Here is a 25,994-nt window from a genome sequence, read left to right on the forward strand (position 1 = left end):
ACCTGAAACTCTTTTGGAGGTGCGAAATAGCTTTTACGATAGGTTAAGTTTTTGTTTAGCGAAAGAAGGCGGTTTATTTGAGCCTTTTATTTAAAAAATGATATGTTGTTAAGTTTGTTTATTAGAGTTTTATTTCTGATTTTTTATTATATCTTTATCAGAGTTGATATTTTATTTTTTATTTGAATAACGCTTTAATGTTCATTATGCAAAACACATCATATTAAACATTTTAAGATTACAATTCTAAGCGGGTTTTACACATTGTCATGTCTGTAAAACCCGCATTAGAATAAATATTTAAAAAATGCCTGGATTTTCGCGTAATATTTTGGGACATTTTGTCACCAAACGACGCAGCTCCCACGAAAGTCAGATGATGTACTAATCCCGTCCTCGCCCCTCGGGCCGGTCGGGGCGGTGCTCTGTCGCAGGCACTCGTACACGCGCGACGTTGCAAAATTTCGCCTCTATGCGGTTTCCTATAAGTAACGAACGAAAACACGATCTGTATACCTTTTTAAGATATCCAAGCAAGTGATTTCGAAAAGAGGTCCTGAACTGTGTGCCGCACTAGTGGAAACTTTAAAGGAGTATGTTGAGGTGAGTAATAAAGATTTTTTCATGTATGTATGTATTTTTTGAAAAATTTAGGTATTGAAACATATACTTAACAAAGAAAATATATCAAAACTAACTAATTGTTCAAAAAACACTGCAGTTTTTATTCTGCTGTAAAACTGGTAATAAATTTCATGATATTTTTGGTTGGCTCTTCATATTCAGGTTGCATAGTAACAGTAATATTACTTTCATTTTGAGGTAATATCAACGGTGTGGGCGCGTGAGAATTTTTAGATCTAGGTGAAGTACTGTATAAAATATTATCGTGTGAGAAGACAACGACGATACAGATGATTCAGATTTCTGAGTCCAGATTTCCCATGTCTGCTTGAAATAATATATAATTTATTTTATATTCCACAATGCGGCATATTTGAGGAGCGTATTTGCGATGTTTGTTGGCCACATCTTCTTCAAATAATATACTTTCATCCCTGTCTTTTTGTGATTTTGTGAGCAACCTGTAGTATCAAAAAAATGTATGTTCGCAAACCCTTTTTCTAAAGTAGCAAAAAAATAAATTAATAGGGAGAACGTTTATAATGCATCACCCAGTACTTATTTATTTTGACACAACTTGTAATAGTAAACTAATTATATCTACATACTAAGTACCTAGAAATAGTGGAAAACTGTACCTAGAAATAATAGATATTGGATATCAAAGGGAGGATTAATGGCGGCGTATTCAAAAGTACGACCTTCTATGAAAAACTTACGAATGACACGTTAGGTATTTCTGATGATATCAACTTACCAGGGAGGCCAAACAAGGTATCATATGTGTTCGTAGCTGATGATGCCTTTCCTCTTCAGGAGCATATAATGAAACCTTATCTAGAGATAGCATTAGAGAGAATGGCTCAAAGGAAAGAATTTTTAACTATAGACTATCAAGAGCCCGAAGAGTGGTAGAGAATGCCTTTGGGATTCTATCTGCGGTGTTTAGAATACTTCGAAGGCGACAATTGTCATACAATGTTGCAATTATTTACACAAGTTCTTACGCAAAAGTTCATAAAATAACTACGAGTATATGCTACAAGGTTATAGAGATGAAAAAACTGATGAGGACATAATTCGTTTGGGTTGTGTCCAAACACATATTTGAGGGAATGGGGAAAAACTACTTCAATTCTTCCGTTAAATAGAATCGACCGGAAACCTTCCCAAAACAGTGAGAAAAGAATTTGTCGATTACTTCATGACAGATGTAGGAAGCGTGCCATGGCAAAATGATTATGCTTAAAATTTAAAATACGTATTACCTATGAAATGTACGATTCTTCAACTCATTAAATATATTTGAATTACTTTCTGACAAAACATTATCGACAGTTTTCCTAGGTGTAAATTTATCCATTAGAAATTGCATATGTATTTAAAGGCAAACCAAGTTGATACATATACGTCCTCAGTTCCATCTCTAAAATAGGATTTACATTTTTGCCTGTTCCTTCGGAATGAGGTCAAAAAAGAATCTATTTTTTTCTTAATATCACCTTCCTGTAAATAACATAAAAAAATAGAGTATACAAACCACGTGACTGAAGAGTCTCAAAATAATACAATTATAGGTTAGGTACTTATCTTGCAGCCAAACAGCTTCCGCTTCAATTCCAATTGCTTCCATGCATCTTTTTTTTTTTTAATTTTGTTATGGTACAAATTATTGGAATGATTCTATAACACTTTCTCCTTTCTATATTCTTGAATTAAATCAAGTGTACCTTCGTCTGTCCATTCAACAGACATCTTGAACCTTACAGTATCAAATAGAAATACAGCATCAAATTGCAAATGCAATTTTGGATTCGGAATTCTACCCAAAAAAGTTAAAAACCCGCGAATCCCGACAACACCGAACTGCGAATCTCTTTGATGTACCGTTCTCCGACCGCACGCAGGTGAAGGCGCACCGACCGTAAAAATACCATTCGATTCGCCTTTGCTTTTACGTACACACTGAACTAATCATTCGTGCGCTCAATGAGTACACACCTTTAAAACGATTTTTGACGTTTATGATGAAAGACATGTAACAACATGCGATTGTTTATGTTTGTAATCTTATATGATTTTCAAATAACGTGTTAAAAGTAAATGCTCATCCTCGGGATAAAAAGTTGCGACGGGAAAATCGAAATAAGAAAACAAATCTTAAGAAATATAGAAAAAACTTTTTGTCTCATTGGTTAGGCGGGTTGCCTATAGGGGGGAGCAGGTGAGCTTCAGCGACAGCTGTCATTTAGTGTCAATGTCAAAAAAAAATCAAAACAAAAGGAATTTCATTAGATAAAATACAAGCAAATAAAAATAATTCTGTTATTATATTTTCTCTTAATATATAAGATAATATAATTAAAAAAACCGCTTGTTTTCGCCAGAAAAATGACATCAAAAGCCAACAATATTCGTGCTACCTTACAAAGCATTATTCAAGGAGGAGGTTCTCACAAGGAAATGGGGGAAAAGTAAGTTTTTTATATAGGATTGTTTAAATTGTTTTGCATGAGAATTAAGAAGAAAATAATGCCGGTTCTAATTGTCGTTTTTGTGACTTAAATTAAGTACACTTTAGTGGCCAATATTGTCATCAAAATCTTTGGGTAGGCTTAGATCTGGTAGTATGCTCCATGTAAGTTGCAATTGTTAAATGAATGTGCAAAACAGGAAGCTATTTACAAGTTCAGGATTCTGGAATTAAACTGTTTAAAAAGGAATAGATAATAAATTAAATAATAAAAGGTTTTGAATATATACACAATAACTTACAATGCAATTTCACTCATACAAGCAACAAATCAGTTTTTTTCATGAATGTAGTAATTATGTCTATTTGACACTTCTCTAGTTCTCTATAGGGCTCTGGCATTTAGGTTACTTTTTGACAAATAACAAATATTTGGTGTTACTTATTTCTATTTTTCCATTCAGTTAGAAGTTTCAGTCAACTTTATGTCTAAAAATATGCATTGGAGTAATAAGTAATAAAATTAGTTTTAATGAAATCATCAACAAATCTCTTGCATGAAACCACCTACCTACATCCTTCAAAAATAAATCCTTCTATGGAAATGTGGTGAAAAAGTTCATTTATCTATTTATATCCTCATCCAGGAAATCCGCATTCAAAATTATGAGAGTTTGATATACAATCTGCACTAAGATTAGACGTACAGGTATAATTTTAAGTTGTACAACATAAGTAAATACCAAACTACATTATTATAAAAAGTACCTTGTAACATAATATCTGACCAAGTTTGACAACAAAGAATTATTTAGCAAAAATCCATGCTGTTCATCAGGAATTGGACTTTTACACAACCACTTTCTTGAAACTATTTCAAGAGTACAAGATTCAGCAAGTTATTTATTTCTTTACATCATAGGCAGCAAAATACAATACATGTCTAAAAACTAAAAGATTTATTTATTATCTATTTATAGCAAGGGACAACTGCAGCCATTAAATTCTTTTAAAAAGTACATCTAAAAACTAATAAAAGCTGAGACCAACATAAAGAGTGCAACTATAAATGACCGGCAGATTTTAACAGTTGATAACAATATAACAACTAACTAACTAAAGGTTGTTGTGTTTACACCAATTATTCAATAATCCATATCTGCTTGTAACAACTTTTGATCATTAATGCTGTCAATAACCTTCCAAAATGTTCAATAGTTTATAAACATTATGTATTGTTATGACTAATTTGGTAAATAATTACTGTATCATTAAAAGATATATTAAGGATCATGATAATACAATGAGGAAAACCTGATGTTAATCCTAACACAAAATATAAACAAAAACTGTTAGTATTTATATTTTCTGAAGATGTTAAGACAAATACAGTAACTTTCTAATCTAATGATGGTAAGAACACTTGCCAAAATGATCACTCTGAATATTGAGATTGGCATTTTATTTGTGCAGAAAAGACCCCTACTAATTTTTTTTATTTATAGAATTGTTTCCTCTATAGTAAGTTTAAGTCAAAATATGCATTATTATCTGAACAAATGTACATTGTTTATAGATAAAGCCCTAAATAAGAGGTTAATGACATGTGTTTTTATATACAGGAAATAACAAAATAATATTATGACAAACCAATAAAAACAAATACAATCACACAAACTTTTTATAATAAAGGGTAATATTTGTATATCATGAATGTGGCAGCAGTGAATCCTGCACAGCTTCCAAAGTAAGAACAATAAATTCTTACTAAAGTTCTTATAATATTATCATCATTATCACCTTTTATGCCCAAGATCAATCTTCCAAAAGAGATAATATTCAAATAAATAAATATTTATTTCATGCATTTTACCTCAGATACAGAACCACATTAGAACTCATCCTCAAAGAAACAGGCAATGATGTGATTGAAGGATTGCAAGTCCTCATAGAAGCCAGTAAGTGCAATCTCTACAAATCCAAAACCTTTTTATTAAAAAAGCTCAATTTTTAGTTGTAAATGAAAACGTAAGCCTGGTAATCTCCCGACAAATCCTGACGGAGATTAGCACCCATTTAATGAAACTCCCCGACGAGGTATCAAAGTTGGTATCGCATTACATGTTAGAAAAAGTGCAGCCTCGCGTAATTTCGTTTGAGGAACAAGTGGCCAGTATCCGTCAACATTTGGCAGATATTTATGAACGTAACCAGCAATGGAGAGAGGCGGCGGCCGTTTTAGTGGGAATTCCTTTGGAAACTGGCCAGAAACAGTACACAGTCGATTACAAATTGGAAACTTATTTGAAAATTGCCAGGTTGTATTTAGAAGACGATGATCCGGTTCAAGCGGAGGCATTTATCAATAGGGCCTCGCTGCTGCAGGCCGAGTCCAAGAATGAGCAGCTCCAGGTTTATTATAAGGTAAGAGGAAAATTATTATAACCAACCTATGTTGATGTACAGTGTATTCAATTCATAATAGTCCAGATCTACAGTAAAGTTAACAACTTAACATTATGAGGCTAAATTGCAAATATTAACTAGATGCAATCTAAAGATATTTTGCAAAAGTCTTTTATTTGATGGAACTTAATCAAGTTCTTAAAAAACAATTTAGAATGGGCTAATTCTCGTCGAGTCTGTTTGTTCGTATAATAGGTTTAGATCAAATGCTTCTACTGCCTTAAGTGGCTAACTTTTAGTATTTCTAAAATTAATATTTTGTATTCCAGAGGCACTGTGGCCTTTGTTAAATAAATTAATAAATCAGCCAATTCGAAAAATTGCAAATTACTTAGCTAATTGTTTGTTTTCACAAGAAATCACTTCCATATATCTTTGGAATGCCTTTTTCTACACCTTGCCTGGTATGCGAAAGATTATTCTTTTTTCTATTTCATTTTCTATTCTGACATTGCCCTCATGATTGTCTGAGAGTTTGTATGAGATTTTAACGTTTGATAACGCTTCTACTTTACTACTAAGTTATTTTATACTGTATAAGTAACTTTCTCAGTTACCTGTACCTAGAATTAGATGTAAAGCACCAAAGTTTTATAGATGGCATACCCCAATATAAATTAAGATGCAAGAATCAAATATCACTAAGATTACTATGTAAACTTGATAAATTATGAAGTATTCTCTGAACTGCAATTACTCTTTACAATTCTGACTCTTCACTAGTGCTTTAGTTTGTAATAGTTACTTATACACCAAAGAGATTACCCCCTCAGCTTGGAGCAGTTGCTGTCATCTTCATTAGTCATTTTTTATAAATTATTTAGCGAGTCCAGGTGTCCTAACCAGACAACTTAATAATAATAATAAAGGTCTTTTATTAGAATACTCCAAAAAATAAAGCAGATCATAGGTGTACTGATACATATGTAAGTATAAACAAGAAAGTGGCATTAATGCTTATGGTGGCAAAGTGTAGCTACAGTACCTATTCATACTTAACCTTCAAAGAGCACTATAATAAATTTAAATTCTATATGAAATTTAAGTTATAAAAAAAAATCTATATCTCAATTAGTTTTTATAAAATATAAATAATAGTATATTTAGTTCCAATAAAATACAAAAAAAAATATAACGAAAAACTAACTAAAATAAAAACAACGTATACAAAATAAAATCTACAATAAACTAAAATAAATTAAATTTATAAACCAATATTACTGTCCACATTTAATACAATTTACCAAATAAATAAGTCCTTAAAAAAATTAGAAAATTGTTTGATATGCCAAAATCCTTGAGTTTTTTAAGCAGTATATCATGGTCAATCGTATCCAATAATTGAAAAGTCATCCAAGGTTCTTTAAGATACTGATTTCTAATCTAGGTTAAAATAAAAATTTTAAATCTACAGTATCAGTTAATGTCTATAATGTAGTACTTATGGTAACGTGTTTCGCCTTAAGGGTATCATCATTCACAATATCACATATTGTAAATGTTTTGTTAAACGTCCGGTCTGATGATGCCCTTAAGAACATGTCACCATATGTACTACATTAAAGCCATTAACTGATACTGTAGAGTGTAGACTTACAGTTTTTATTTTAACCTGGATTATCGAATAACAACCAAAATGCAACTTCACTTGCTACTTCCTTTGCAATTTCCTCACGTTTTATGCTTGTATATCTGGAAAGCCACACTTTTTGATGCATTTAGGAATAAGGAAAAGTAGATCAGTGAAACAAGCTATCCTACTTGGCGTTGATCGTTTCCTATTTCTATTCTCCCTTATTTGATATTCTCCAGCAAATTTTTTTTAATAGACTTTATCCTTTCTTGCGAACCAGTTTTTGGTTAATGTTATCAAAGTTATCAATACATATACCAAAATTTAAGCATCACAGTTGGACTGTATAAAGCTGGTGATTAAATTATCGTTATGTTATCTCTTCTAGCTTCTACCTCCATGTTCTTTAACAGCAGTATTTTTTGATCTTTTAAAAGCTTTCGACTGTGTTCACCTCAAACTACTGCTGGCAAATTTTAAATATCCAGGCCCTCCTTGAACAGGTGACTACTATTATTTGTATCAGGTGAAATGAGCTCATCAGCATTCAGGCAGCCATCAAAAGTGGATTCTCAAATCTTTCTTACTCAGAATTTAATGGAATATGTATTGATATGTTGTATGCTTTTTTTTTGATCTCTCAAGAGCCTTTGATTTTGTTGATCAAGGAAATGTTAAATATTCAGTCGTTACCTGAATAATTGTTTACTATTGGTTGTATCAGGTGAGATGAGATCATCAGCACTCGGAATTTAATGGAATATATGTCGATATTATATGTCCAAATTTCTATAGTGTTATGTTAAAGCTTTTACCTCCATATACCTCACCAGCACTATTTTTTTATCTCTCAAAACCCTTCGACTGTGTTCACCACAGAATATAGTTGGCAAATCTTAAATATTCAGTCCTTGAGAGGTCGGTAAACACCACATCCACCTGACCTCTTCTATCCAAAATATCAGCAAGAAATTGCGCCAAACAAGCCAGTTGTCGCCGACCGACCCTCAGAAAGCCGTGCTGATTTGACGTAAGCAGAGCTTCAACCCTTGTAATTGGATAGTCGTACAGAAGCATCTCAAAAATTTTCGGAAACCCACATATCAGAGACACTGGACTATAATTCTGAATATCTCGGTAAATCCCCTTTTTAAACATAATACAGATTTTTCATTATTCTTAGTAGTATTCTTAGTAGTTCTCTCCTAGTTTAGAGTCTATACACTCCCAAAATATTCAGCAAATGCTCTCACAATCTCCATTGGTGTATTTACCGATCTGTTCCCATAAGAAATGCACTATCAGGGTAGGTAACAAGTATATACAAGTACATAAGAAGGTAAGAACTCTCCACAATATAGGTTTGACTTACCAGTACATACATTCCTAATAAAGCTCCTTTTTATCATTTATGTTTTATTTTTTGTTTAATTTTTTTTTTTAAAGACGATTGTGGTATTTTACTAAGGTCTGTTACGCCCGCGTCTTGGACTACCGACGTAAATTCATCGAGGCCGCACAACGTTATAACGAACTGTCCTTCCGCAACATCGTACACGAAGACGAAAGGATGACGGCCCTGAAGAACGCGCTAATTTGCACAGTTCTGGCCTCCGCCGGGCAACAGCGCTCCAGGATGTTGGCCACCCTATTTAAAGACGAACGTTGCCAGCAGTTGCCCGCCGTCGGCATTTTGGAGAAAATGTACTTGGAGAGGATCATTCGTAGATCCGAACTGAAAGATTTCGAGGCTCTATTGCAACCCCATCAGAAGGCTCTCACGTTGGACGGCTCCAGGATATTGGACAGAGCTGTTATCGAGCATAATTTACTCTCGGCTAGTAAATTGTATAATAATATCAGCTTTGAGGAGTTGGGAGCGCTGTTGGAGATCAATTCGACCAAAGCGGAGAAGATCGCTAGTCAGATGATCACCGAGGGACGGATGCATGGGTATATCGATCAGATTGATTCGATTGTACATTTTGAAAGTAAGTTTTTATATGTAGTTTTTAAAAGTATATACGTTGATTTATATAGGGTGTTAACCAATAACGTGTGTATATTTTAAGGAAAAATCTTGTGGAAATTGTTAATATAAATATGGGGCCCAAAAGCTTCGTTAGTGAGATGCAGATTATTCGAAAAATTATAAAATTCGCTTTCCCTAAAAAATTATGTCCTTGAAATTTACTATAGCACAAAACAAAATAGTTATTTATTCATAAATGTGCACAATTTTTATGGATGGGAGTTTTCACAAATTAAACTTACTAGCACCGGATAAATCAATTTAAAATAAAAAGTGATACAGCTGTATTTTAAAATAGGCAGTGTTTGAAAAACGATTTTTTTTTTAATTTTACAAAATTCAGACTCGTTTCTTGGATGAAATCAAGCAAAAATATTAATTAACATATGGGGAACAAGCCAATAAAACACACGTATGCTTGCACGTTTCGAAAGTTTTATTGTCATCTTCGGGACACTCAAAAGAGATTTATGAAATTCACAGAGTACAAAAAGGTGAAAATTTAAGAAAGAGCAACAATGTACATCTGTGCTTTTAAATAGTTTTTTTTAACATACAGTCATGAACGAAAGTATGGGAAGATTTTCTTTTCACCTATATCTTTAATAATTGTTTATCAGCAACAAATTCTATGTCAAAATATAAACCAATAATACTAAATAAATGAACTTTTAGTCGAGAAATAAAAAAAAAACAAATTAAAAGAATGGAACCTTATCAAACGTGTGTGGACAAATTTATAGACTACAAAAATGTTTAAATTTACACAAATTAAAAGTGCAAAATTCAATATTTTGCCCAAAAACCGTTGGCCTTCATAACTTTCCTACATTTTCTTGGCATTGGATCTACAAGATTCTGAGACACTTCAACTGGAATATTCTTAAACTCATCTTGTAAAACCTCCCTTTCCCTAATTTTCCGCTCCAGGTGCTCCCAAAGGTATTCAATCGGATTTAGGTCTGGCCATTGCGAAGGCCACTCTAGGTATTCGACGCTTTTCTCTAAAAACCTATTTTTTATCAAGCAGGATGAGCGTTTGGGATCATTATCTTATTGATGTCTGCACAAGAGAGGCATTTCTTCTTCATAATAAGGAAACATGGTATCCTGGAATATGTGGCGGTACATAAATCGATCCATTTTTCCAGTTATTTTACTCCTTAACATCATTTTTACTATTCAGAAAAAAACATTAAGGTATCTATGTGGTGTTGGTCTCAGAGTTTCTTCTAAACCTCTTTTTGTAGGTGAAAGAATTTTAACAATTCTCTCACTCTTTATATTGGAAACTGCTACACTCATACATAAGTCCGTTAGTCCACCATCCTGCACCAGTCATAATACTCGTCAAGTAAACAACTTATCTCTTCCAATCCCCACCCTCCTCACTTACGAGAAATTTTCTTATATTTATTAGTCGTAAAATATTTAATCATGTACCTTTTTCGATTAGGACTGTTACAGACCTTAAAAAGTTTAGGAGGGAACTAAAGAAATGAATCTTACGAAAAGCTTACTTACTACAGCATCGAAGAGTATTTTAACGACTCATTTTAATATTTAAAATTAATTATGTATCTGTTGATCAGTCTTTTTTTATTCTTGTTTTATATTAGTTCTTGCCTTTTCTTCTTTTTTTAGTTTTTTCTTTGATGATATGAAATATGCTCCTATGTACAATCAAAATGGATTCTGTATCCTGTTTTAAGTTTAACCAAATAACTACTAGTATTGTAAATTCTAAAAGATTTTAGCACAAGTTTGTAAACTTAGTAAATAAAGTATAATTTGACTTGACTTTGACCATCGGACCCGTCCTAGACCTTGAAAAGCATCCTCAGACCATAATACGATTACCCCCTTGCCTTACAGTAGGTTTTTGGTACTTAATGTGAAGTTTTTTTCCTACAGGCCTTCAAACAAATGACCTTCCATCTGAACCAAATACTTTAAATTTACTTTCATCACTCCAAAGCACTGTAACCCCAGTTTTGAGGTGTGCCTTTTTTTTTTGAGAGTAATGGTTTTTTGACAGCAACTCTCTCCCAAACAATCCTCACAAAGCTACAATTTTAGATATTATTACTAAAAATTGTAAAGTTTTAAAAATTGTACCATTTTTTTTGAGACCTTGAATAATACAACAATATTTCAAATTGGGGTACTTCAAGAACTAGAACAAACATTTACCGGTATGAGTAGTGAATTTCGTAATGTTACCACGTTGTTATATTGTTCAGATAAGAGGAGAGAAACAAATTAATTATTTTTGAACGTTACAGAATATAAATGTAATTTATATTAAAAATGAATTGCATATAGTCTATTCTGAATTGAATAATTCAAAAGCACACAGGTGCAAAAATTTTGCCGCTGTTAGAGGTCTACCATTTATCTAATATTAAAACAACAGAAAAACTTCTTTGTTTCCTCTCCTCGTGAAAGAATTCTTTTGCTAGAATAGCAAAAAAAAATTAACCGCAAATACAAACTCACCTAACCCCACAGTTAAGCATGGAGGTGGATCAGTGATGGTTTGGAGTTGCTTCTCAGGTTATGGAATGGGCCCGTTACATCGCATAATGGACAGGTTTATGTACACGGATATTCTCAGAGATGTTATGTTATTATCAAATACAATTTACCATTGAGATTCTAATTCCAGCAAGATAATGACCCGAAGTATTCCTCCAAAATTATGAAGCAATTTTTCGAAGAAGAAAAAATTCCAGTTTTCAAATGGCCATCCCAGTCACCCGATCCCATTAAAAATTCCATTTTTAATTAATAATAATTTTGGTTAATCCCATCGAAAATTTATGGGACATTGTAGATCGTGATACTAGGGATACAAACTATTCAAATAAAGGTGAATTATTCGAACGGTTGCAACAGAAATGGAAAAATATTGGTTTTAAACTCATAGACAATCTTATTGAATCAATGCCACATAGATGTCAGGCCATAATAGACAATAATGGGTATTTTACAAAATACTAATTTTGTAGATGGTTTAGTTTGTAATTTAAACAAAAATACTTCGAAAAAAAAAAGAGTATTGGTTATTTTTTAAATTTGTCTATCTACTTTTGTCCAGCATATATTTAGTTATTTCTTATTATTTACCAAATTAGGTGATTGTTTCTAAAGAATGTTTTATTATTTTTATACATGTTTATGTTGCCCATAATATACTTAAATATCTTTATTATAGAATTTTTATTTCCTTTCATTTTTTTAAAAAACCATTTGTCTATCTACTTTTGGCCATTACTGTATGTATCCGTAAGAAAAAAAGTCGCTAAAAGACAAAACGTCTTATAATCCTATTTAAATCAACATCATTTAAGGTAAAAAAGCCACGAAAAAAGGACATTTATTTTACTCTACGCCTTTAATAATTTCAGAAAGAACTTAAGTTTTTTGTTGAATATCTTCGGATTTTTATCAATAAGCGGCAAATTACACAACTTTGCCTCAATTTTATCGACCTTGCAACTTTTACCGTTTTCGAGATTCCAATGGTCACATACCTTTGGGTTTCTAGTTACCCTGCCCCTGAAGAAGACAAAAAGCAGAAACACTCGTGTCGGCAGGTACTATCTTTACTTCTTCTGCTTTACGTCTTACGAAGTATCCCGATAAACTTGTCCTTTTGAATATTAGTAATATTTAAAAAAAAAATTAACGGTTAGGATTTCCATTAAACCTCTATCAAATGTTAAACTGATACAGTAAAACAGCCTCTATATTAGTATATTTAATTTGAAGTTTTTAGTTCATATTGTTAAAACAAACAGAATTTTAAAATAATTGTTTAAATTGTCTAAAAACACCATACATTTTTAATTGTTAATTTGTCCTTTTCATCGTAGCAAGAGAAACCCTTCCACAATGGGATAAACAAATCCAATCACTTTGCTACCAGGTGAATTCGATTATCGAGCAAATATCCAAGGCCCATCCAGACTGGTTGGCTAAAGTGATGGAAGAGCAAATGGTTTCATAATTTGTTATTTACTGTATATACTAATATTTAAAATAAAAGCCTATTAAGACTATAAATAAGGATCTTTATTAACAATACCTCAACATTAATTGTAATAATAAAAATGATATAGCATGAAATATAAAAAGGTAAATAAACCAAACGCCTGCGAGGGACAAAATAATTAAAGTTGCCAAAGGCGATTTCACAAAAACTATTTAAAATGAAAAAATGAGTTTGCGACTTAATACTTAAAAAAAAAACAGACAAAATTATATCTACATTATAGCAACTTTAGTGGTTTTTCTATTAAAGGATGGTGGAACGAAGTTTAGGCCTCCAATTCGAGGGCCAGACCGATTTTGTGACCTCCTTGGTTAAAGTTTTTGCCGTCTATTAAAGATGACAATGTGAGGACAACACCTAGGGAAAAGAAAACATTTATTATAAAATCGACAAAATACAGGGTGTTTCGGGGGGAAAGGGAAATATTTTGAGAACATATTCCGAAGGTCAAAATAACATAAATTAACCCATATGTTTTAATCCGATTCTTTACCGTTTCTGAAATAATCGGGTCTAAAGTTCTTTTTTGTAAATATTTCAGAATAATTACGTTCTGTGTATTTCTAACTCACGTTGCAGGTATTTCATCATGGTTTGTTAATATCTATTTTAATTGACTGGTAGTTTTGACCGGCATGGTTGTCAGTTTCATTGATTCTGAGCGTTTCAATTTGAAAAGAGCAAAGTTTCACCCATAGGGAGTATGCTCACATGATATTTGTGTATGGTTTCTGTAATGGTAGCGCATTATGTGCTGTTGACGAATACCGACGTCGTTTTCCAAATCGAAAAGTTTTTCAGACAGTTTTTGCAAATACTCAGGAAACAGGATTTAAGCCTTTCCATATTCAACATCTTCAAGAGGGTGATTATGGCTTAAGCTTCAATTTTGCGAATGGATCCAACAAAATCGAAGCCTACATAAATACATTTTATTTAGCGATGAAGCTCATTTTACCCGCAATAAAATTAATAAGCGACACAATGAACATCGGTGGTCAGACGAAAATCGTCATGCCACGTTTGAACGAAACTTTCAACATCGATTCAGTGTTAACTTGTGGTGTGGAATGCTCAACGACCAGTTGTTTGGTCCTTTTGTATTAGATGAGCGTCTTACTGGAGAAGGATATTTACGCTTTTTGGAAGACCATTTATTACACATATTGGATGATGTTCCGCTAATTGTTCGACACCGAATGTATTTTTGAACACGATGGAGCCCGGCTTCATTTTAGTCGCCGAGTGCGAAATTTCTTAGACAATCATTTTCCTGATCGTTGGATTGGCAGAAGAAAGAAAGAAAGAAAATGGGCTATATTACGTAAGACAAAACAAAATCTTGTGTACAATCCTAAATACTAAAAAATTCCAAATTCACTTTAAATTTCAAATCAAACAAACATAACATCTAAAACATTTTACCATAAAATTAACACACATTACCAAAATTAATTATAACAAAACAGATTGAAAAAATAAAAAAAAACATCTTTTTGATAAATTTGATAAAAAAATAAGTAAAGCTGTCAATAAAACAGAATTTAGAGAAGGTAAATTAAAATATTTAACTGGAAACAAAACTAAAACACTAAAATGATGTCAGAGCACAGGTCAAAAGGTATCATTCAAAAAATCGTCAAGGCTATAATATGTCCTGGATAATAAAAGTGATTAGTGAAAAGGACCTCAAGTTTGGCCACCGAGGTCACCAGACTTAAATCCACTGGATTATTGCCTCTGGGGGTGGATGAAAGCTCTAGCGTACAAAACACCAGTAGAAACCGTAGAAGGCCCCACAATCAAATTTTGAATGCTTCAAATATTATTAAAAACAATCCCCAAGCAATTAAACGTGCAACACGAGCGTTGAACAAACGTGCTGCAGCTTGCCTTGAAGTTGGTGGGAGTATTTCCGAAAACATTTTAAATTAGATTAATTTTGTTTTTTTGTCATCACTTGCCAGCACGATTCTCTTCAGATCTGAAGGGTAAAGGCATGTATGTGAACAACTAACTATAAATAATTATATCAGTAGTGTCGACAGAGAGAGAAAGAGAGTTTTTTATTCAGAGACAAAACAATATTTCTCAAAGCATGTTTGCTCTTCAATCTAATTCAATTTATTAATAAGCACGATGTTTTAATAAGTGAACATTTTTAACTTCTCTTAGTCCGGAAATAATTGCGATATTGCCAATTATTATCCGATCTACCTAGAAAGTGCCATTCGCAATTGTAAACAATTATCAAGCTATTCGTAGATAGCTGCTTTAAAATTGTGGAACATCAACTGTAAAGAATCTCGTCATATAATATGCAGGAAATATACTAAGCATTACTAATAATTAATTAATTAATAAACTTTGTACTAACCTGGACGCAGACGTTGCTGATATCCCAAACCGATTTGACTCTGATTGTTGACCTTGAAACGAAGCGACGCGTCCGCGTCCAAATCGTATTTGGCGCCGATGCCGAATTTCGTGTTGCTGCTGCCCGATGACCAGTTCAACGAAACTCCGGTCTCCAATTGGGGATTGATCTTTTGATGGATCGAACCGCCGAACTCCTGACCATCATCACTGCAAAAAAATTACTTATCGAAACGATTTTATGATAGAATATATAACCAAATTGAAATTTTCGTGATCTTTATTGGTTTCAATTGGTTTTCCATTGATAATCACGTCCTGTGTTTGAGGAATTTGGCAACTGCTAGCAAATGTTTGCCACTTTTCATGTTCCCTGCTCTATTCATGCCTATATACGGAAAAATTAAGATTTAATGATTTGGAATTAAATATATTACACGGCAAAAGTAAGCGAGGAAATAATTAAATAAACTTGATTTTTTACTCAGAGCCATATTGAATTATCTCTAATTACATAGTCACGTTTTAACGACCTATTATCCAAGATTATAATTATATTATTATCCAAGATTATATTATATTATAATTGGATCTTAACAATTATTTTATCTGATAAGTTTCTTCGTCAAAAAGGTCATTCCAAGTTTTCTGGTAAATACAGCCCTTTTCACATTATTGAGCAGTTTTTCAGTAGATTGAAAAATTTATAATACCGTCAAAGGCTTCAAAATATTTAGAATTTTCCTATCTAAATATTTTGAAAACTCTTGCAATGATTTTATTGCTTTCTTATAAAAGCTGTTAGTTTATTCATGCAAAATGTATTTCTGCAAAATTACTGTATTTCTCGTTTTTTTTTTTGTAAAAACAGTCATTTTGAAGTAGTTTTTCAATCGAATGAAAAAATTTTAGATTTTGGTAAAAGGCTCCACAAAAATCTAAATATTTTAAAAACTTCTGTAAGGATTCTAGGTTTATGTAAAAGCTGACGAGTTTCCTTACTAAAATTTTCTTCAACTATTATTTTGGGCACTTCCCATCAGAACAAGAAATGGGTAAAAAACTGGTATATAAATTAATCTTTATTTACCCTCAAATTTTTTTTACAATGAAAGCGTTGAAACAGTATTTAAAAGGCCTTTAATACTCGATATAGGGGTTATAATGTTACTATTAGGTTATGGTTTCCGAAATTTATTTTAAGTATATAAGGCGGAACAAGTCGCCATGAAGAGGCCATTTACGAAGGTTGCATTATCCGTGACGATCCATCGACTTTTGCGTGCGCTAAAACCAATTTTCGTAATATTTTCTACTTAATCTCCTAACCATGTTTTTTTAATGGATCAATGGCTTTTTTATTCGTATTCTACTCTTGATAAGGGAATAAAACAAGTTATCTGGTGCTAAATCGGGGCTGTACGGAACGTGACCGATCAATTCAACGTTCTGGCCTGACTCAGCATGGATCGCACCCGGTTCCAGGCTTTAAGGATTGCACTAGGTATGATAAAAAATCCGCCCTATAAACATCCACCTTAGTAAAGCAACAGAAGTCTCAGAAGAATATGGCTTTTATCGAATACAGTAAACAAAACCTTCACGTACGCAAACCCAGTGGCCACAGCTATTATCAACTTATACTGGTCATATAACAACGAAAATACCTTTTCGAGTGCTCGAGTGCAGGGGACAGTGATGATTTACTACTGAGAACCAGAAGTAGATTGGTAGACAACCCTTAAAGAAAATTAGCACATTAGGTCATACATATATAAAAATATCGGAGGCACTTGACGTTATTTCTGGTGTACCACAAGGTAGTATTTTGGGTCCATTGCTATATACAATATATACATCACAATTAACAAAAAAATTAAATAGATGTAAACACCACTGCTATGCAGATGATACTCAAATTTATTATTCATTTAAACCCAGTTATGCTCCTGAAGTTAACCTTAATATTAATATAGATCTTAATAATATGTTTGCTGAAACTCAAAATCTACTTTTAAAAATTAATCCAGCCAAATCTAAAGCTATTCTTTTTTGTAGTGACGCTCACCGGATTGAGATTTTAAATAACTTTAGACTTAAAATGAATAACGATGTTATACAATTTCAAAATTCAGTCAATAATCTTGGGCTCCTAATAGATCATAAATTAAAATTTAGGGAGCGTGTTACGCTTAAACTTAAAATGGATACTCTGCTTTAAAAACTATTTACTCGCAGAAGATTTACTTAAGTACTAATATTAAAAAACTGCTTTGTGATGCATTGGTTTTGTCACCTTTCAATTTCTGCGACACTATCTATGGTTCTTGTCTTGACTGCTCAGATGCCTATCGGATACAAAAACTTCAGAATTCGTGCCTAAGACTTGTATTTGGCGTAAGGACGGGGGAGCATATTTCTCATAAGCTAAAGGATGCGGGCTGGTTAAATATGTTCAATCGACGAGTATTACATCTTATTTGTTTTTTTATAAATTTCTTAAGTGAAGTCTCCATCATATTTGCATAGAAAGATTAGATTCCGAACGGATGTACATAACCTGAATATTAGAAGAAAAAGTTTGCTTACTATTCCGGCGCACAATAAGGAATTATTTAAAAAGTCATTTTCATACTTGATTGCACACTCTATAAATAGGTTTAAAATAAATGATTTTACATTGACAGAAAAAATTTTAACATTAACATTAACATTAAAAGTTAACATTAAGCTGCTTCTCCTTGGTTAATTTTGTGTATGAGTGAATTTTTTTTAACGTTTTTGTGGATAATGTTATTCATGATTTTGTTCCTGAAAGGCTTTAAACGTGGCCATATATCGCTATATTTCCTCATCTTCCCTTCCCCTTATTTTTTTTCATATCCTGAACCTCTTCCCATGCTCCCGTTAAGTATGTTCGTTCTTTTTTCAGAAGAATATTTATTATTAAATTTTTAATTTATTGTCTTTTTTTTTTAATTTTTTTTTTGTGAGACTTTTGTGTAAGGGATATCTCTGTAAATCTGCATATTATGGCCTGTTGGTCTCCTTGCATTATTAGCTTTTTTATTTAGTTACAAAGTTTGAAATTTTGTAAAAGTTAATAGACCTACCTATTAGTATTCTTTGTGCTTAATTGCTGTAATTTCTTGGTGACTAATAAACGTCTTATTATTATTATTATACTGGGATCTACGGAAATGAGCAGGCCGACCACCTAGGCAATGAAGCAAGGGATGAGATCAAACCGTTGTTCCACACCCTCAGAAATAGAAGCAGAGTGAAGGACGACAACCTGTGCTCCTGCGGACAGGTGGGAACAATACAGCACATCTTCGAATGCCACAATCATACAACACAGTGTACAGTTCCCTTCCAATATCTATCCATAACATAAAAGCCTAACGCTTTTGTAAACTGTACGCTTAGTAAAGTCAGTCATTTTTGCAAGCACGTGATATCCAACTGTAAGTCCCCGCACCACTCAATACATACATTAAACATCATTTTGGTGCCTGGAGAGTTCCAGAACAACAGTTCGAAGGAGAAGCAATCCCTAAAAAGAAAAATTAAAAAACAAGACATAAATGGAACGAGACCCAAAAATCCAAGAATCGAAAAGAAAGAAAACCGTCACTGCAGTGTAGACTACAGCGAAAGGCATTGTTGTTGGGACGTCCCAGGTAGACGCAACAAAGAACGTTCTGGCCTATCAAATAAATGAACTTTTTATAAAGAGAGGTCAAAGAGGTTGTAAATTTAAACTTGTTGTATCCACATAGGCGTGCTTTGAGACAAAAATTGTCAGAAGCTCTTGAGATAAGTGACTAAATAAGTTGAATTATTGTGATACACTTTAGGGTCGCTGCCAACCAAACAAGACAAGGACAAGATGCAGAAAATACAGAGATCTTGCTCGCAGTTTGCATTAGGAAAGTGTGAGCCACTAATTCATAAATTAAAAACTTGCAATTGGCTGGATTGGAAAACCGCCGTAAACTTCAACTGTCTTTTTACACAGGATGATAATAAAAGTGCACATCATATCTGTATAATAAATTTAGTGTTTAGAGCAGATGCTCACATCTTGACCTAAAGCTTTATCTCCTACTTTACATAAAACTACCCTATTAAAGCGATCATTCTCTTACAATATCTACATATTAATTTAAATTCTACTTTAAATAAGTCCTCAGGGCGCCAAGATTTAAGTAGAGGAAGTGAGGATAATTTGGAATACTCACCTATTGAAACTATGCATAGAGCTGTCTCGCTAAATATGGTAACTACTAATGTGGTAATGGTATAAAGTAATCAGACTTAACTAATACTAATATAAAGTGACAACTGATTTTGTAGTAGTGTTGATTTATATTACAGGACAACACTTTCAATGGAAATTAAATCGGTAAGTAGTAATAATAAGTTTTATTGGTTTCCAGGAAAGTAAAGTATTTAAATTTGTTTACGGATTTTCTCGCAGCTCTTAATGTTGCTAATACCATATAGAAGACGTTACTTTAAGAAAATTATTTAAATTTTAAAAATTTAGCACCTTCTAGCGGCCAAACGAAGCAACTCCGGTATAGGCAACTTGCTCTAAATCGTTCTATTTTTGGCCAAGAAATTTGTGGTTGCGTTGTACACCCTTTTGGCAGACACCCTGTATAATTAGTGCTAATCAGATTGGATCAAAATCAATCAATTAAAAATCCACTTAAAAATTTGCAACAATCATCAATCATCTATATAAACACACACAAAATTAAACATTAAATTCGAATTTTATTAAAAAATAAATAAGCAATAGCATATGTAGAAAAAAAAGTATAAATAAGAGACAAAAAATTTTTAGCCCTGAAAAAAAAACATTGAAATAATCCTAATCTTTGGCTTACAACACTGCTACGGAATTTCAATAAATTTAAGGACACAGAGCGGTTCATTAAGTTATTATTTTTATACATGGTTACAATATCAATTGGACGCGATCACAAAACGATACTATCGAAGTTCGGTTCTCACGCTTCCATTTCGATGGCGAGACCCACTTTATGTTTGCCTCCTTGATCGACATTTTTACCATCCACCAGGGCCGATAACCATATTGAGATACCTGAAAAAAAGCACAAAAGAGTTTATTTATGAACAGTAAAGTAAAATATATATCTATAATTTTAATACTGATAACCCCACAGTGTGAAGCCAAAAAAGAGAGGAAGCAATTTCAAACTTGACACAAGTCTATCTCACAGTGGAAAACTCACAATGCGCATGAGTTGTTGAGTGATAATCCTATTGGCTGATCATACCCATGCTTCATCAATCCAAAACAAGGATAATCGATCCTCCAAGCTTTGACCAATCAATGAAAAGAACTTTTTACGCATGCGCAAAACGCCCAACACCAATATGAGATATACTTGTGTTATAAGATAGTCATCTAATATACCACTTATCTCTCTATACTGGCTTCATTTTTCTGTTATTTATTGTCATTATATGGATAACACCACTCTAGAAACAGATAAAAAGCCCGAACTTTGATACATTTTATTTGAAAAGTTTTTGATGTTAAGTTTCAATTAACCATGAACCTATAAACTCATCCGCAGGAAAAATGACACGACTCGAAAAATGCATCGTTGCAATTATGTCGTTAAATTGATTTACAAACTCCTATTTCGTAAACTTAACTTAAAAACCCTAGTTTTATTAGAAAAATTGTCGGTCGTAACCAAGTCATTATTACACATGGCTCTTCTTGAGGTACCTATTCCTTTCGAATTTATCTATTCGTTTCGAAACAATTCTACTGAACTCTTCCCAAACTAAGTCCGTAGATTCTGCAAGCATGATGTTCTTCCTCTTCCGGGCCTTCTTTTACCCTATACCTTATCTTGCATTATGGTTTGCAGAAGATAGTATCGATCTTTATTTCTCATAACATGCCCCAGGTACTCCAGTTTTCTTTTTTTAATGGTGTACATGACTTCTGATCTTTTTTCATTCTTTTTAGCACTTCTATGTCTGTAATGTGAGCAGTCCGTGGTATTCTGAGCATTTTCCTATACAGCCACATCTCAAATGCTTACAGATTTTTAGTGGTGACTGCTGTGAGTGTCCAGGATTCTACACCTTACAATAAAACAGAAAAGTCGTAGCATCCTAAGTACCATTCGTTTAAAGAGATATGTTGAAGATAGCACTCCTTTTGTGAAATACCGTACTTGCTTTTCCTATACATTTTATTTTTTATGCACTGTCTCATTATTCATTTATGATGGTTCCAAGGAAGCAATATGGTTGAACACGTTTAATTCGTAAATTCTTCTGTAGATGATTTTCAGAAACAATTTTAGCATATTATGGGTCATCAGACTGATGGTCCGATGTTCTTCGCACTTCTTTGCTCCAGGTTTCTGGGGCAACGCTATAAACTCTGATTGCAGCCATTTTTCGGGGAGATTTCCAGAGTTATAGATTCTGTTGGTAATCCAGGCTATTCCTTCAACTTGTCCCACTGCTTTTTGTTCTTCGTTTGTTTTATTGCTCTTTCTACCTCGTGCATTAGTATGGATGGTCCTGTAGCTTCCGTCAGTGAATACGTCGCCTTCGGTCTTTGGTCCTCAAAAAGCTTTTCTAACCATGACTTCCACATGACTCTTAGAAAACGTTTACTATGCAAGTATATAATATATTTACAAAAAATTAAAGATGACACGGAGAGTTAAATAGCAAAAGAATTGGTTTATCGGAATACTTCGTGACACGGTGTTCCGTTGATCATGTTACAAACTTCTAGAGTAGATAGAAAACATCAAAAAAAAGAAAAGTTCAAATGAACATGTGTGCGGCAATGCTTCCTTAGAGAGCTAGAGCCTCTTGAAGTTAACCTTTAAAATATAGTTTTCGTTTTATAGCCTCGGAACTACTTTAGCTGCCGCAACCTATTTTGGGACTTAAATTATTTTAACCAGGGGCGTGGAAACCAGAAGGATATTTGGTAAATTTAACCCCATTTCTCTAAGACTTCAATTTCTGCCCATTTGGGTATCAGATTATGATGCCTTTTGCATAAAAAAGGTGCTTTCAGCAAAATATCACAGTTTTTGTAAAAATTGACAAAAGGTAAATTAAAATACAGCACCAGAATTAATTATGCTAAAATCCTTTAAAAATGCCATAAGTTAATTTATTACCAAATTAATCAAGTCCTACCTTAACTTTTTTTAAGAAAGTTCTTTTTTATTTACGGCACAGATTTAATTTTTTAAGTAAAATTGATTTTTGTATCTTACAACTTGCTTTTACCCAATTTTCACAAGAACATTCATTATATAGCGATGTTTACTGAAAGCACCTTTTTTATGTAAAATGCATAAGAACATCATAACATGATGCCCAAACGGGCAAAAATTGATTGCTTAGAAAAATGCGGTTAAATTTACCCAAAACCCCTCTTGGTTCGCACGCCCTTGGTTAAAATAATGTTGGTTTAATAGGTTAAAAGGGATAAACGTACTAACAATAATTTACGTCTCAAAAGTGGTTGCGGTAGCTAAAGTAGTTCCGAAGCTATAAAACTAAAACTATAGTTTTTAAAGGTAATTTTCAAAGAGATCTAGCTCCCTAAGGATCCATTTCCGGAGCTCCATCTCGTCACACACCGTTCCATTCGTTTTCCATAAAAAGCAGGGGTGGAAGTCTTCTTTTGTAAGAACATTTAGGAGCTCCGCCGACTTTCGCTTAATATCTTCCATCGACTCAGACCCAATTCCTTTTAAGGTAGACTTAATCTTCAGAAATGTGAAAAAGTCATAGGTTGCTAAATGAGGCGATAGCAAAAACAGATTCGATACTCTGTCGGCCTTCAGAAAATCGTTTATACTATTCGAAAATACACGCACGGGATACGCCAAATCTCACGAAAGCCTTCTTTCAACAACTGATATCACTCAAAACGTGTTTCGTGCTAGATTAGTAGACACTTCCACCTATCCAACGCTGCATGCGTTTCTGCACTTGCCAATTAGTCTCAATGTAGACTTCGTACAACATTGGATTAAGTAACATTGATTAAATCGCAATGGTAATAGAATTTTCTTAGGTTATTGTATTGACATTTTCTAAAACCCACATCGACCTCAATTTTTTACTATTATCTTCACAGCATTTCTTTAATACTTTCGGAAAAAGATCCAGACCCTGTCCGAATCTAAAATTAAACTTCTTCCCATGAAGGTCAACAAAAGAAGACAATTCTTTCTGAACCTGCAAATTTGATGTGCTGAAGGCTTATTTGCACTTAAGAAATTCACGGGAACAGGTAGTTTTGACGGTTTTCTAAGTCAAATTTTATTAGTGTTTGCAGTGTAATAATTAAAAATAATGAAAACAATTAAATTAAATAGCTATGTGAGTTTTATTAGAGTATTTAATTTATTAAATCAATTATAAGACTCTCGGTAAGCGTTAAACTTTTTTAGAAAACTCGAAAAAAGCAATGTTTAATAAGTCTCAAGTCAGTAACTGGCCTTTACATACAATCTAAATTAACCAAAATAAGTTATACATGGAACGTGCCTAGAACCACGAAAAGAGAAAGATACTTGACTAATGACTTATAAGTATTAAAAATTTAAACCAAAGCAGTACAACAGAGGTTAACAAACTAAACAAAATTTACGTACGTAATTACGTACGTAAATTACGTAAAATTACGTACGTAATTAACGTACACTCCGAGGCGCAGCGGTGATAAAATCAAAGACAGAAGCTGTTTTAATTAAGTTTTTGAACATAAAATCAACAGGATATTGTTTCTGGTGACCCTAAAGTATAATTTATACCATTTTTTTAAAGTTCTACAGTGGTGTTAACCCTTAAATTAAAAAAAAAAAGTAATAAGACTTACCTTCTCTCAACCGTTGTTGGAATCCCAATCCAATTTGCATCTCGTTATCGACCTTAATTCTCACCGAGGCGTCCGGATCCAACTGATACTGCAGCCCCACCGCGATCTTTGCATTGCCCTCGCCTCCTTCTTCGCCCTCCTTCTTTTCTTTTTTGTCGCTCCCTCCTTCGTCTCCACCGTCGCCGCCTTCGCCTCCGCCACCACCTCCATTCACCCAATCCACCATAATGCCGTATTCCAATTTCGGATTCAGCCTTTGATATATCGAACCGCCATATTCTTGGCCCTCTTCTCCCATTAACTCGCTGTTTCGGATAAGGATTGGAAAAGAAAAGGATGGGTTAAAAAGGATTCAATATTTAAACCATAAGTTTGCCCTGTGGTAATCTTTCTTTTGCGGGGTAAAATCTCAACAAACTATTTTAAGTTTAATTAGAACCTTTAAGAAAATCTTAAACAATAGCTTAATTTAAGTTTTTATTAAGCTTCTTGAAGCTCCCTTCGAAAGTTTTAGTATAGTTTACATTTAAAACAACCCTTGAAAGATAAAGCGACAAGGGCAAAAGCTTATAGTACCCCTGTCGTCGTTAAGTGCGCTTTTTACGGTAAATATATAGCTTGTGCCTTTCTGTACTTGCATAATTAATATTATATTCTTTATACTCTAATTACATTCGCCACTAAAAATTACCGAAATAGATGGAGAAATAATGTCATATGCAATGGAAATAGTTTTCGAATAGACATCTGTTTAGTAGAAAAAGCAGCAAGAGGACTAGCAAAAAATAATAATATCTCTAAACATTGATAAAACCAATTTTACTGCTTTTCAGAAAATAATTTAAATAGACCAGATTTAAATAAATTAACTATTAAAAATAGTAATGATAGCGTATTTGACATAAAAGAGGTAGATAAAGTAGCCTCATAAGAGTACAAATTGACAAGAACCTTAATTGGAATGATCAAGCTGTGGCTCACAGTAAAAGACTTAGATACTTTATTCATAAATTTTATGGGCTAAGAAAATTTCTAAATAATAAACAACTCATTATGATGTACACAACATTGGCTGAATCAATAAATTAGATATGGCATTCTTGTTTGTGCTGCATATGCAAGACTTCATATTGAGGATTTTTTTCCACTAAACGTTTATATTGTGACAACTCAATTTGAAATATCTGTCTACTTTATTTTCATGCTACTGTCATGTTTTACTATCATATAGGTGATTTTTGTTAATAAGTTACTGCTTATACATGAATGTTTTGTTTGTATAGATAGATAAGAGTCATTTTCTTTTACACATGTCTAAACACAACTAGTACTAAATTGTAGAACACATTCAGGATTTCGTTTTCCTAAGCTAGTATGCTATCTTTCCTATTTACTAATGTGATTTTATTTGATTACATTAAAAAAATAGAAAATGTACATTTAATGACAGGATTCTAAATAAATAAATATAGGGTG

At 33.0% G+C, this 25,994-nt stretch overlaps 2 protein-coding genes across 5 annotated transcripts in view; one reads left to right on the plus strand and one right to left on the minus strand.

Moving 5' to 3' along the window:
* The first annotated feature begins 2,706 nt into the window (after window positions 1-2,706).
* LOC126740197 (COP9 signalosome complex subunit 4) lies at window positions 2,707-13,437 on the plus strand. 2 transcript variants are annotated; one of them, XM_050446127.1, is made up of 6 exons: window positions 2,707-2,848; window positions 3,012-3,098; window positions 4,976-5,055; window positions 5,112-5,521; window positions 8,605-9,127; window positions 13,047-13,437. In XM_050446127.1, the coding sequence occupies exons 2-6, from the start codon at window positions 3,016-3,018 to the stop codon at window positions 13,178-13,180; spliced, it is 1,230 nt and encodes a 409-aa protein (XP_050302084.1). In that variant the 5' UTR covers window positions 2,707-2,848; window positions 3,012-3,015; the 3' UTR covers window positions 13,181-13,437. The 2 variants fall into 2 exon arrangements, with proteins under 2 accessions (XP_050302084.1, XP_050302083.1); XM_050446126.1 differs by lacking the exon at window positions 2,707-2,848 and having other exon boundaries at window positions 2,875-3,098.
* LOC126740198 (voltage-dependent anion-selective channel-like) overlaps window positions 13,224-25,994 on the minus strand; it is a 33,799-nt gene continuing 21,028 nt past the window's right edge. For 2 of the 3 annotated variants that reach the window (XM_050446128.1, XM_050446131.1), the window contains 2 exons: window positions 24,519-24,823; window positions 20,367-20,717 (listed from right to left, as the gene is read on the minus strand). In XM_050446128.1, coding sequence (XP_050302085.1) covers window positions 20,623-20,717; window positions 24,519-24,823 — 400 coding nt within the window. In that variant the 3' untranslated portion in view covers window positions 20,367-20,622. Of the gene's footprint in view, window positions 13,583-15,602; window positions 15,812-20,366; window positions 20,718-24,518; window positions 24,824-25,994 lie in introns of those variants that run through there. The other variant, XM_050446129.1, reaches the window with a different exon arrangement.

Source organism: Anthonomus grandis, chromosome 9 (genome assembly GCF_022605725.1).
Source record: "Anthonomus grandis grandis chromosome 9, icAntGran1.3, whole genome shotgun sequence".
Lineage (NCBI taxonomy): Eukaryota > Metazoa > Arthropoda > Insecta > Coleoptera > Curculionidae > Anthonomus > Anthonomus grandis.